At 63.7% G+C, this 13,772-nt stretch overlaps 1 protein-coding gene across 3 annotated transcripts; it reads right to left on the reverse strand.

The window, feature by feature from the left end:
• Positions 1–183: 183 nt before the first annotated feature.
• EPN1 (epsin 1) lies at positions 184–13,551 on the reverse strand. 3 transcript variants are annotated; one of them, XM_036832390.1, is made up of 11 exons: positions 13,324–13,509; positions 10,188–10,514; positions 6,206–6,455; positions 4,836–4,960; positions 4,389–4,463; positions 3,771–3,854; positions 2,857–3,160; positions 2,387–2,497; positions 2,201–2,287; positions 887–1,144; positions 184–805 (listed from the first exon to the last, which is right to left on the reverse strand). In XM_036832390.1, the coding sequence occupies exons 2-11, from the start codon at positions 10,413–10,415 to the stop codon at positions 597–599; spliced, it is 1,731 nt and encodes a 576-aa protein (XP_036688285.1). In that variant the 5' UTR covers positions 10,416–10,514; positions 13,324–13,509; the 3' UTR covers positions 184–596. The 3 variants fall into 3 exon arrangements, with proteins under 3 accessions (XP_036688285.1, XP_036688286.1, XP_036688288.1); XM_036832391.1 differs by lacking the exon at positions 4,389–4,463 and having other exon boundaries at positions 189–805; positions 13,324–13,551; XM_036832393.1 differs by lacking the exons at positions 4,389–4,463; positions 13,324–13,509 and adding an exon at positions 11,752–11,825 and having other exon boundaries at positions 189–805.
• Positions 13,552–13,772: the final 221 nt, after the last annotated feature.

Here is a 13,772-nt window from a genome sequence, read left to right on the forward strand (position 1 = left end):
AGTGGGCCACAGCTCCACCAGGACTCAGTGCCCCCTCCCACCCCCAGCACAGAACCGAACGGCACCCAGAGGGTCAGGGAAATCAAGGCTTCCACGAGGGGCCGGCTCCCAACTGCCCCCAGGAGGCCACTGGGTTCGGAGCCCTGGGTGCCCCAGGTGAAGGGGTCACAGGAACCATGAATGGGAACTTGGGGGCACTGCGCCCATAAGAATTGCCATTTATTCCCGAAGTTGCCAAAATCATCACCAAGGATTCACCGAGGGGTGCGTGAGGGGACGAGGAGGCTCAAACACTGATTGAGGGGCCAGTCAGGAGTTGGGAGGGAGGGAGATGGGTGGGGGGACCCCCCCCCGCTGTCCCTCCCCCTTCTAATGCCGTGGGCAGGGGTCCCCCTCCGGCCGCACCCCTCCCCATCCCCAGGTCCAGTTTCTCTCTGGGGAGGCAGGGTCGGGGATGTGGGGAGACGGTGTAGTGTGAGTGGGCCCCAGGAGGGGGAAGGATGCTGGGGTGGGGGCAGGGGTCCCCCGCTTCACATGCACTCACAACACTGGTCGCCCAGGGAGCAGGAGTGGGGGAAGCCCCCTCCCGCCCTGGATTATAGGAGGAAGGGATTAGTGTTGGGGGCCGGGGGTCCCTGGGGCATCATGGGGGGTAGGCCAGGGCCCCCGCCAAGGGGAGAGATGTACGTCGGCGGCGCTCCAGCGACCGGGGGCACGGGGCTAAGCCGGAGCTGGTTCAGGGTGAGTGTCGCGGGGGGCGCGGGCTGGAAGGGGTTGGTGATGGAGGGGCCGGTGGCCGGGCCTCCTGCAGGGAGAGAGGGCAGGGGGCGGAGTCGAGTCGGGTCTGCCGGGCGGGCCAGCACCCTTGCTCCCGGGCCGCACTCACCGCTCGGCAGGAAGGGGTTGGAGGCCTTGGCTCCTGGCGGTGTGGGGCCTGGCCGGCTCACCAGCGAGTCCAGGTCCACCAGGGCGGCATTGGGCCCCAGGAACGACTCCGGCGTCTTCCGCGTGGGCGGCGTGGGCGTCGGGGTGGCTGCAGGCGGGGGACTCCCCACAGCCTCGGCCAGAGAGCCCCCGACCCCGCTCATGTCGAAGGCACCGGGACTGCGCGCGGGCACCTCTCCGGCGAGCAGCTCCAGCTCCCCTGGAAGGGGCCGCAGAGCGGGGTCAGGGGGAGGCGGCCCCGGAGCCAAACCAGGCAGGTGTGAGGCCAAGAGGCAAGGCCGGGAGGACCACCCTCTGACAGCCTCCAGGTCAGGGACCGGCCCCAGCGGGTGACAGCAGAACAGCACCGCTTTCGGAAGCTCACACGACGGGTCATAACTGCCCGGAGGGGACGTGTGGGGGGGACAGGGGCAGGCGCCCACCGTCCCAGGAGACTGGGTGATGTGCCGTTAGCGTGAGGCCTGATTTTTTGTCTCTTTAAGATTTAAGAACCCCGTCTGATATTGAAGGACATGCACACGTGTAGCTGAAGAGCAGCCTGGAAGAGTGAGACCTGCAGACTGGACGGGAACCTACGGTCAGCCTGGGGTGGGGGAGGCACTGGTGCCAGCCCTGCCCCCTCCACAAAGCCTGCTGCACTCGAAGACGCAGAAAAACCGAGGGACCAGAGGGAATGTTACCCAGGGCGGGGAGGCGGGCACCTCGAAGAGAGCCCCCAACACCACACAGACTCGGGGTCTCAGCTCGAGGACAAGCCCAGGGACAACCTGCAGACACAAGGGCCAGCCCGGACTCTGGCCGGAAGACAGGCGCTCGGAGCTCCGGGAAGAGGGGCGCACAAACGCCCCTGCCCCGGGCCCCAGGACGCGGCGGGCAGGTGAGGAAAGGGGTGCGGCTCCCAGAGGGAGGCGCAGCCATCAGGCCCGTCCCGGCGCCACGCCGCCCGGAAGCCCCGGAGAGCCTGCACTGCACTCCGGGGACATTCCAGGGTGACAGAGGGCAGCACTCGGGGAAACTGGAGGAAGGGAATTCTCTACGATTTTTGCACCTCTTCTCTCAGTCTGAAGTTATTTGAAAACGAAGTAAGAAGTTCCTCCTTACGATGGGTGGACGGCCAGCTCCACCTCAGTCACGCTGTTACAGAGCCCTGGGGGCCGGGCCCACCTGGGGGCTGCAGCCGTCCTGCTGCGTCTCAGCCCTCAAGCGGCCGCCCAGCCTGCAGGACAGGCCTCCTGGGCTTGCGGGGGACACTCACCCGTGCTGCTCCCAGAGGCCGGCAGGGCTGTGCGCAGTCGCTCGAAGTCGGAGAACTCGTCGGGCTCCGTGTCAAACCCCCCGACCGCTGTGGGGTCAGGGTGTGCCCTCAGCTTCCCCAGGGGCCCAGGCGACGCGACTCCTCCCACACTCGAGGCCCGGCCCCCCCGGGCCACCCCCCCAGTACCTGCGGTGCCATTGGCGCTGGGCTTGGTACGGGACGCCCCCCAGGGGTCTGAGAAGGCCGGGGCCGGGGCCCAGGGATCAGAGGCTGGGGGTCCGCCGACCGGGGCCCCGCCTGCGTGAGGAAGAAGGCACAGGTGAGGGGCTGGCAGCCCACCCCGCCCCCCCAAAGCCAGGCAGCCCCGAGGCTTCAGGCCCCTCCCCCGCTGGCCCCTCCCACCGCGTCCCCACCCTCCAGCCCTGCGCGCTCACACTGCCAGGCGCCCCCTTCTGGCAAAGCCCTCCTCAGCCTTGAGGCCTCCAGAGGGCCCCCGAGAGGCCCCCGGCCAGGGTGGGGTGAGGGGCCTCGTGCGTGCCTCACCCAGCCCCTCCCCCGCCTCCTGCAGCCCCCACAGCCAACGGGCACCCACCCCCAGGGCACCCCCGGACTGCACGCCACACCTGCGCAGGGTCAGGGAGGCAGTGGGCACTCACCGTCTGAGCTCCCCCACGGGTCGGGGGTAGGTCCTTCTCCAGCCGCAGGGGCCGCGGTCCCACCCCAAGGGTCAACCGGGGGCCCCGCAGGGGCAGCAGGCCTCCAGGGGTCCCCGGAGGCCGGCGCAGGAGCCGGACCACCCCAGGGGTCAGCAGCGGGAGGCACAGGGGGTCCCCCCCAAGGGTCCGAGGTGGGGGCCGCCGCGGGCAGGGCAGCAGCGATGGGCACTGGGCCCCCCCAGGGATCCGCAGCCTGCGGAGCAGCCGGGGCCGTGAAGACGTCAGCAAGATCCATGAGGGACGACTGCAGGGAAGGAGGAGGAGAGAGAAGGGGCAGTGGGCGGACCCCGACCCAGAGAGAGGACGCGGGGAGACAGGACGGCCACACAGCAGGAGGGGCAGGAGGAGCCGGGCGTCAAGGGGAGGCAGACCTACCGCCACGGGACCTCCGAGCGCCCAGAGAGGACGGGCGCGGGAGCAGACGCCCAGCTGCTTGTTCCTCTGACACGCTCCCCCGGCCACCTCCCCACCCGCCCCGGCCCTCCTCCCACCCTAGCCCCTCCGTCCACTCTCCGCACGGCAGTCGGCTGGCCCTGCAACACCACATGCCCGCTTCCCACCCAGGCCAGGCCGCTGACCAGCCCCGACGGGGAGCCCCCGACACCACACAGACTCGGGGTCTCAGACTCAGCCGCCGCCCTCGGCCCCGCACCCGCAGCTGCCCACGCGCTCTGGATGGGAGGTGCCCCCGCAGACCCTGCACGCCCCTCCCTTCCCAGGGGCAGGGGGGCAGGCGGAGCAGGGCCGAGACCCTCCTGGGCTGCGCCGGACACTGATGAGGCCTCTGGCCGAGGCCGGCCTGGACACGCTCTCCCGCCACTCCGCCCGCCCAGCCAGGCCCGGCGCCCACTCACCTCCTCCTGGCCCACGGTCTCCCTCCTGCTCTCCTCTATGGCCATCTGCAGCCGCAGGTCGTCCCCACGGCGGATCCGCTCCTCCTGTTCCGGCCGGAAGCAGCAGGCAGGGGAGGGGTCAGACTCTGAGCGACGGGGCTGACACTGCACTCCCCCCCCCACATGGACAGCCCCGAGCCCTCCCACCCAGACAACGGCGACTGAAAATTACAATGGGATGCGGACGATGTGTGGGATGGGGTGGGACACGGGGTCTCAGGCCGGGGCGGGGGGGACGACGACGGGAGGGTGCCGTGCAGGGGACAGGACGGGCCGGGCCGGGCTGCTCTAACGGGCTGGGGAAGCACGGGGCGCCTGACTCCGGGTGTTTTCTGCGCGGGGTGAACGTGGTGGAACCCTGGGCTGTGACGGAGAGAGAGGAGGGCACCCTCACCACCCAAAGCAGCCACAAGGCATCTGCTTCACGTGCCGGGTATCCTTCCGGGGACCCATTAGACACAAGGTCCCACTGAAAACGCTGCAGCACGAATGTGTGGGAGTGGGGCCCTTCAAGGTGAGAGGAGGCGGGGACCTGGGGAGGGTCTCAGGGGAGCCTCGGGGTGGGGAAGCTGCTCTGACCTTATCGTGCTCCTCACGGCTCAAACTAAGGGCCAGCTGGAGCTGGACGTCATCCTCGGGGCCGCAGGACGGGGGCTGGGGGAGAGAGAGCGTGAGGGGCTGGGGGAGACAGGAGGGGCCCAGAGGTGGGGAGAGAGACGTGCACACACAAGGATGGAGACAGAGAGCCAGGCTCGGACAGAGCAAGAGACACACCGACACACTCCCCGAACTGGTGAAGAACAGCAAAGAGACAAGCTTGGGGTGTGGGTGGGAGCCGGGCTGGGCAGGGCCAGGACGGCCAAGCACCCAGAGAGGAAAGGGAGCGGGGAAAGACGGGGCAGAGGGCGAGCAGAGAGAGGAGAGAGACCGGGAGAGGAGGGGCAGGGGCTGACGGCGAGGCGTGGCGATGGATGGCAGAACGGAAGTCGACCCCGCCATGCCCCGCACCCCCGCGCCCGGCCGTACCTGGTCGGCCTCCTCCTTGCTCATGGCCAGGGCCAGCTGGAGCTGCAGCTCCTCCTCCCCGCTGCTCTGCGGCCAGGCCTGCTCTGCCTCGGGCGGGGGCCCAGAGCCCACGGCTGCGGAGGAGGCTGAGGGGACACAGATGCTGAGACCCAGACGGAAGAGGGGACCCCACGGCCCAGGCAGCCAGGCTGGCAGAGTCTGAAACCCCCCGACTCCCCTCGGGCCTGGCCTCCCTCCCCCAAGATCCCCAGTGGGACCCAGACCCCAGGCTCCATGGTCAGGGAGGGGTGTGGTGTGCATGCAAACCCACGGAGGGGTGCGGCGGCCCCACCTGCAGGAAGGACAGGGTCAAAGAAGGACAGCCCTGGTGGCCCAGGACAAAAGTCTGCTAATAAAGAGGGACGGCCCTGGGGAACCTCTGAGCCCGTGAGCTAAGTTCCTGCACCGGGTCAGACGTGCCTTGTGGCCTGTCTCGGGGCCCCATCTCAGGCCCCAGGGGGACGGAGGACCTTCCTCCCTGGTGCCCAGGCGGGAAAGCTTCCAACAGCCCCCAGTGGGGAGCCTGGGGCCTGCGGCTGGATGCTGGGGGAGGAGCGGCCTGCACACCTGGCCCCAGCCCCGTCCCAGGACAAGGGGCGAATGAGGAAAGGATGGAGAGAAGACATGGGCCCAGACAGGAGGGAGCACCCAGCCTTCCCTCAACGGGCCAGGCTCGCTCCTGCTGGCCAGGGAGCGCTCACCATCGCACGTCGCCTCTCCATCCTGACCACCTGCCAAGACACCACCTCCATCACCTGGAAACTGCTCGGGCCTCCTACGCGGTCCCGCCTCCCCAGCCCCCTCGTCCGAGAGCTCCCAGGCCCACCTCTCGGCATTACTCCCATCTCTACCCTTCCCGCTTCAAACGCGCAGACGGCTGCCACCTGTGCTCACGACACCACTTGGGGAATGTTTCGACCTGCGACACCCACCCGGTTCCAGCATAAAAGGCCTTTCCCAGCAGCACTCAGGATCTGCACACCCACGTATAAAACTGAAAGCTTCCCGACACAGCTGGACTTCCCAACGTGGGGGACGCGCTTTCTGTCTCCTCTACGTCACCTCGTTCTCCCAATCGCTGGTCGCCACCCGGCACCTACACTTCCTCCAACTCCAGCCGAGTCCCCTCGCCACCGCTCTGGCCCTCCTCCGTCCTGTGCGCCACCCAGGGCCTCAGCCCCCTGCCCTCCGCCTGAGCAGAGCTCCCGCGGGGGCAGCAGCCTCCTCCGGGCGGCGCTCTCCCTCTCGGCCCGGGCCGCCCTCAGACAGCCCGGAGGGAGCGCGCAGGTGAAGGGCGCAGGCGGGGGCCGGGCCCGGGCCCCCTGGCTCACCTGTGGCGGTCTGCGCCAGCTTCTCCTTGGTCTTGAGCGCGTGGGCACGCTCCTCCCGCAGCCGGTCCTCGTCGCGCAGCAGGGCCACCAGCTGCTTGGCCTTCTCGCGCACGTTCACACCCTGGTCCTTGCCGTCGCGGTCCACGTACTGGAAGTCCTTCAGCGTCTGCACGGCGTACATGTTCTCCTTGCACTGCTGCGACACGCGCTCCGAGCCCGTCTTGATGAGGTACTCCATCAGCGTCATGGCCTGCGGGGGGGGGGGGGGGGGGGGCCGCACCGTCACCCGAGGCCCAGCCCACCACACCCTCCGCAGCACGAGCTGCCACCGGGATGGACCTTGAAAACACCACGCGGGGTGGCCGAAGCCGGGCCCCAAAGAGCAGAGTGTGCGAGAGTCCACTCACAGGAGATGTCCGGGCGGGCAAACCCACAAAGTGGGCCCGGGGACTTGGGGGTGACTCTCAGTGGGATCGGGAGATCCCCCCTTCTGTCTAGGGGGACGAAAATATTCTGGAACTAGGTGGGGCGATGGCTGCACAACACCGTGAATGTGCTTAACGCCACCAAGCTGTGCACTTTAAAAGGGTGATTCATGTGTCACGTAACCTACGCGTATCTCAGTAAACACCGGGAAAGGGGAGACGGCCGGTGCATCACCGCAGCCCGCGTGGAGATCCCCAAGCGAGCGGTGCAGACCCTGCTCTGTTCATTGAAACGAAGACCTAAGGTCGCACGGCCGGAAGGCGGCTTGTTAGGCCCCACTCGGGGTGCCCAGTGCACGACACATCCGCCCGCTTTCTCTAGCACCCTGTGAGTCTGCAAAGTGTCATCCCAAGCATAAAGTCTCACACCGCCCCGGCACAATCTGAAGACAACGGCGGAGGAGGGAGACGCCGTGCCGGCAGGGCCCGTCCAGGCCTGGGTGTTCCAAGGGAGGACCACGCGGGCAGGGATGAGGGAACACCCTTTGGGATCTTCTGCATTTTATGACATGGGAACAAATTCCCTTTTCAGCAAGGTTTAATGGGAAATACCGCCCCCCACTCCCCACCCCAGGCAAGTCCTTCGTGGTCTGCAGAGCCTGGACTCCAGGCGGTCTGGGGAGTGAGGCGAGGGGTCCTGGCCCCTTTCAGGCTCTGTGGGAGGCCATGGCCACTGTCCTCAGGAAAAGGGCACACCTTAGATTTTGCAGGTGACACCAGGGGCCTCCCAGAGTTCCCAGACCCACCCAGGGCTCCTAAGTCTAGAGCAGAACGAAACAGAGAGGGAGGGACAGGCCACCCCGGGGAAGCTGTCTGAACCACAGTGGAATCCGCCAGGGTCACATCTCCCCAGCCTCCCCAGGGAGCCTGACCTGGATCTGGCATGGGTCCTGAAGGTGTGTTGACACTATTCACCTCTGTAATTAGAGATTAGTCTTTAACTGACCCCGATGTGTTTACGCCTTAGAGGAGAACGGAAAGAAGTAAAACCACATCCGCGTGTGGAAGGCAGGCTCCAGGACTCCTGGGCCAGCGGTGTTTTGGAATTCAGAATTCTCCCGAGTTCGCGCCATAAAGACTGCACACACCACGTGTAACGGAAGTCCCCCAGAGGAGGGTGACACCAACGGTTGCACTCTGTGGGACCCTCAAATGCCGGATAAACAACCTCACCCCAGTCCAGATGGGGCCTTGGTGCCAAACGACTTTTGAAAACTTTCATTTTCAGAGCTCTGGGAACTTTGGAACTGCAGTTTAAAGACTGTGAACATGGAAATAACCAAAACACCCCACAGGGGGGAAATACACACGTACGAGCCGTGGCGTGTTCACATGACAGGAGGCCCACACACACAGCCACGTACATGAACGAGCGGCTGCTCCACACGTCAACCCCCCAGACGTGACGGCGAACAAAGACAAAAGAGAGCAGGACCAAGGATCACAGGCCACAGGACTCCGCGCCTGGAACTATCTCGGCAGACGGGAGGCCGGGCACGGTGCCTCCTGGGGACACATCCTCTACCTCCACCTGGGCAGAGGCTACAGAGGGGGGCACACACCTACGAGCCAGCCGGGCTGTGCACTCAGAACACGCGCCTCGATGGAAAACATCACGGGTTTTCAAAACAGCCTGGTCCAGGACGTCCCGGGCCATCAGAATGCGAGCATCAGCTTCAACAGGGGCCAGCAAGCTTTCTCTGTAAAGGGCCAGCTGATAAACCCGCCAGCATTTCAGGCCCTGCACTTCCGGTCCTGAGAGCTCAGCCCTGCACCAGGCCACGTGTGACAAAGCTTTACTTACAAACATAGGCAGAGGGCCAGGTTTGACGCATGGGCTGTAGTTTGCTGACCCCTATTTTCGAAAATAAAGACTGAGCCCCTGCACTGCTCAGCGAAGTCAGGTGACGCAGCCCGGAGTCAAGAGGGTGGGCTCGGGGGCGCCCCTCTCAGCCCCACCACAGCGAGGGCAGCCCGGAACCTCTGCGCCTCAGTTCCCTCACTTGGAAGAAGTACCTCCGCTGCCCTCCGCCCACAGGCACCGGTCACAAAGAACCTGCCGCCTGTGGCCTCTCTGGACTCACCTCCCCTCACACACCCGGTCGGGCCCCCTCCCCACCCAGCTTCTGTCCCTCCCCCTGACCTCACAAAAAGGCTCCCCAACTCCCCCGCCCTTTCCCTTCACAAGAAATGACTCAATCGAATCCAAGACCCAAGCGTGGCTTGTAGGGAGGGGCATGGAAAGGAGCCAGAGCGAACGGGCCTATCCCGGCTGGAACGTAAGCGGCGCCACCTCTCCAGGCCTCAGGCTCCTCGTCCTGGAACCCACCAGGGACCCACCCCAGCCTCCGGGGGACAGACAGCCCGGCCGCCACATGCTCCAGTCCGCGTCCGAGACCAGGGGCCTCACCCATCTTGCCTACCGCCACATACAAAGCAGGCCCTCAACTGCCATTTTACCGAAGGAACAATGACAAAAGGACTCACCAACACCCCTGGGCCCCAGGAGTCGGACTCTCCCACAGAGGGAGGTCCCGGGACTGGCCTGAGGCCGCATTGCTGGGGGTGGGGCATCGCCACCTGCCCCAGCCCCAGCACTTTACCACTTCTTGACCCACCTTGGGATGCCAGGCCCCAGGTCCCCAGAACAGCAGTCAAACGAGAAACCCACCCACTGAGCGCTGCCTGCAACTGAGTTCCCTTTACCCAAAGTCTGTGGTCTGTCCTTCTGCCTCTTCTTCACTGGATCGGGGCGTGTGCGTGTATCACTGGGGGCACTTTAGCCACATTTCAAAATGGCACAGGCGTATGCCCAGAAATTCCAGTTCTGGAAAATGGCAAACGTACACGGACGTTCATGGCTGTCTTGTTTGTAAAAGCAGAACATTGCAAACAACTTAAAAATCCAGCACCAGGTAGCTGGCTATGTCAATTATGATCAACCCAGACAGTAAACAGAAAATTGTTTAAAAAGAAAGAAAGAACGACAAGTCTCTGTGGTCCTGATGAGAAATGATCCCTAACACGTATGCTTGTTTTCCTTTTTAAAAGTAGAATATGACTTACACACGGTAAAATTCACTCTTCCTTACGTGTTGCTTTGCGTTCTGGGAACGGCGTACGGCCACAGGACCACCGTTGCAACAAAGATACAGAACCAGCCCGTGGCCCCCAAAACTCCCCGGAGCTGCCCACCTGCCTGGACCTCCACGCACAGATCACCATAGAGGACAGAAGCTGGGGACACGGCCGCCTCTGAGGGAGGGGCGGACACTGGGCACCCACTTAGGCCTTCTAAGTGGATCAGCCTTGAGAATGTGCCCCTTCTTCAAAAACCACAAGGCCCAAAATTCTTTGTTGCCTTCACTGAACAAGAGAGAGATTGACACGAATTACGTAAAGACACAGGACTCCAGCTCCTCCTGGAACCGGGCAGGCGGCCCGAGTCCGGGCACCCCCTGGTGGGCACGCCCCATCCGGCTCCGCCCCGCGCTCACCTTGTACACGTGCCGCCAGTTCTTGCCGTGGTCATTGAGCCGCTTCCAGATCATGCTCATGATCTCCGAGAAGGCGACCACGTTGTAGGTGAGGTCGGCGATCTCAGACATGAGGGAGCTGGACGGGCCCCAGGGGTCGTTGCTCGTGGCCTCCCGAACCTTGATCTCGGCCTCCGAGTAGTTGTGCACGATGTTCTTCATCTGGCGCCGCAGCGAGGAGGTCGACATGGTGGCTGGCGGCGGGGAGGGGGGCGGGCCCCCCTGGGCGTGCAGAGACCGGGCGGCGGGAGGAGGGAGGCCGCGGCAGGGACTGCCAGGTCACCGCATCTGGGGAAAGGAGAGGACCTTTGGGAACATAAGCGGGACCTGCGGCCACCCGGCTCCCCGCTGCCTGCGGGGCGGAGGACCAGGTCCCCACTGTGGCCCCGGTTAACCTCTGTCTTAGCCACCCCATCCACCTTTCAGTTCCTCAGTCGTGCCCAGCTCCTTCCTGCCAGGGCCCGGCTCAGCGAGGCAGAGCGTGCGGTGGCAGGCCACAGGCCTGAAGGGGGCACGCCCCAGTCAACACTTCCTAGCCTGGCACTTCCCGCACCGCAGTCTTCTCCTCTGTGAGATGGGGCTTCACGCGGAGTCCAGACAACTGGAGGGAGCCTGGTGCGCAGGAAGCGCGCTATCCATGTGGCGGCGGCGTGAGACAGTCCCCCTGCTCTTCCTCCCCCGCAGAGGCCCCCGCACTCACCCGGGGCTCCGCTGGAACACCCCACCCCACACCACAGCCGCCATTCCCCAGGGGGCCTCGTTGGTAGGCTCACTCGCCCTGGTGATTTTCTACTCGTTTGTCTGACTCTGTGGCTGAGGCCGCCCTGAGAGCCCCATGGGGGCAGAGACCACGTTTGTCTGGATGTGGCTCTTCCCATCAGAGGAGCTGACCCGGAAGAGCCATTCAATAAACCGTGCAGGAAGGAAGGGAAGGAGGGAGGGCAGGAAAGACCTCTGGAGCAGGGGTGAGGGGGGCAGAATCCCCTGCACAAACAAGGACACACAGGGAGGAGGCCAACAAAGGGAGCAGAGATAGACAGGAGGGGGTATGCCAGGGGGACGAGGTGTCCCAACAGGGAGGCTCGGGGAGGAGAGATAAGGAACAAGCCCGCTGGCTGGGCCCCAGCTTCGTGCCAGGCACTCCTGGAGCACGAGACATCCATTATCTCATTTAACACTGCGGGCGGGGTTCTAACAGCTGAGGAAGCAGGGGCTCACGTAGGTGAAATAACCCAGCCAAGGTCACACACTAGGCGTGGCGGCGCAGACTCCACCCCGGGCCACCTTGGGCTCCAGAACATACGCTTTTAAGTTAACCTGTGCCGAGAGGAGAGTGATGGGAAAGAAACAGAAAAGAGGAGAAGGGGATCAGGCCAGGGAGGCCCGTCACAGCAAGCACTCCCACAGCCCTTGCCCTGTGCCAGGCGTGCTCTTGGGTGCCTTACACACGTTAACTCCGGTCATCCCCGTGGCGCCGTGATTCACAAACACCTCACAGGGGAGGAAGCCAAGGCACAGGCCTCCCCTCCGGAGCAGCCTGGCTGCAGAGCAGGCTGACCACGCCGTCCACAACCTTTCCCGCATGTCAGCCACAGGCAGAGACCTACGGAGACCTCCTACAGCCTGAGTCCCGGGGGAGGCGGCTGGCCCCTGCCTTGAACACAGGAGAGCAGGCACTTGGAGACAGATGTGAACAGCTGAGAAGAGATGGCCAGGGTGCCAAGAAAGGCCCAGCCAGACACACTAATACGAAGAGCTGATCTGACAACTAACAGAGTAGGAGACTGAAAGGAAAGGGAAAGACAGAGGAGGAGAAAAAGAGGCAGAGAAAGCTAGGCAGATAAAGACACGAGAAACATAAAGAAACATGGGAAGAGAGTGAGGCAGGCGGGCAACGAGAAAAGACGGAGACCCTGAAACGAAAAGAGGCAGTAACCTGGGACAGGGAAATAAGAGACAAGAAAAATGGAGAAGAACACGAAATCTGGGTCCAAATTCTGGCCTCCCTGAGATTCAGTTTGCTCAACTCTGAAATGAAGGAAAAGATTCCACCCGGCAGAACTGCTGATTAAATACAATGGATACATAAAGTTCTTGGCGCTGTGCCCCGTGGGTAGTAGTTCAATAACGTTGGCTACTATTATTGTCAGAGAAAAAACAGAACTATTTCCAAAAGGGTGGCCATCAGAAGATGTGCTATCTTAACACCGTGTGTTTATATTAACGGGCATTAGAAGATATATTCAACCGTCACAGCAAAACTAAAACTTCACAGATACTGCTTAAAACAAGACTACGTTTTTCAAAATTGCTTAGCCCAAAAAGAATTACTAGATCGAATAAAAGACAAATCATACGGCAAAATTCTCCAAGGGATACTCAGATATCAAACGATATCAAACGTCATCTGTGTGGAACAAAAAATCTACAAATAATAATGGAAACCAGAGCTCCCAGCAGTTAACTACACACTTACTACGCGCCAGGGTTAGGCACTTAAAAGCATCACCTCCGTTATTAGGCAAAGCTGCCCTATTACGCAGGAAACATAAACACACTAATTTTAAAGACTAGGAAACTAAGGTTTGGTGATAAATCACCTGAAATATATTACAGGCTCGCAAAAAGTGGGCCTCTGATTCTAGAGCCGGGTTCTTCACCACAACTAACTCAAGAACCTGGGGGAAGGGGCAGACCCTAGACCAAGCGACAGACCCGCGGAGAGGGACTCGGGGTTGGAGAACACGGGTACCAGGACAAAAATGAGATGGCAAGACGACGGGGAGAGATGCACAGAGGCTAGAGACACCTGGCGAACGGAGACACCAACATTAATCCTGACCCTCACACGCCGAAACGTGACAGAAAGGCAGAGCGAGACCGGGACAGACACACGGAGACAAATGCTTTGCAAAAACGGCGAAACAGACACGGACACGAGCACAAGCGAGGCCCGCGAGAGGCAGAGACGCTGACACACAGGCAGACGCGGGAGAGACGGAGAGCCGCGGGCGGCCCAGGCCGGCCGGGAGCAGACACACAAAGGCCGCGGAGACGCCCGAGCGCGCCCGCCCGCCGCGCCCCGGCCCGCGCTCACCTCGGCCCCCTCACGCCGCGCTCCAGGGGGTCATGGCGGACAGCCCCCTGCCCCCGCTCGGCCTCGGTGTCGCGGGGCGCGCGCCGAGCCGCGGGCGGCGGACGCGGAGCCGCGCTCGGGCGCACGCGCGGACGCACGGAGGGCCGCACGCCGACGGCCCCGCCGCCCCGGCGCCCGGGAGGGGCGCGGAGAGCCGGGCGGGGGAGGGGAGCCGCCGAGCGGACGGGAAGCAACCAAAGGAGGCGACGGACCGGAAGCGGAAGCGGCCGCGCGACCCGCCTGGCCGCCCCGTCTGCGGCGAGCCTGCGCAGTGGCTACTTCCGAGGACACGCTCTCCCGCGTGCCGTCACTTCCGGCGCGCGGGAGCCGTCGCCAGGAGGCACTTGCCTCATTTCCGCCCGCCTCCGCGAAACCCCGGGGACGCGCACGGAGAGGCGGGGCGCAGCGAG

Source organism: Balaenoptera musculus, chromosome 19, assembly GCF_009873245.2.
Source record: "Balaenoptera musculus isolate JJ_BM4_2016_0621 chromosome 19, mBalMus1.pri.v3, whole genome shotgun sequence".
NCBI classification, from domain to species: Eukaryota; Metazoa; Chordata; class Mammalia; order Artiodactyla; family Balaenopteridae; genus Balaenoptera; species Balaenoptera musculus.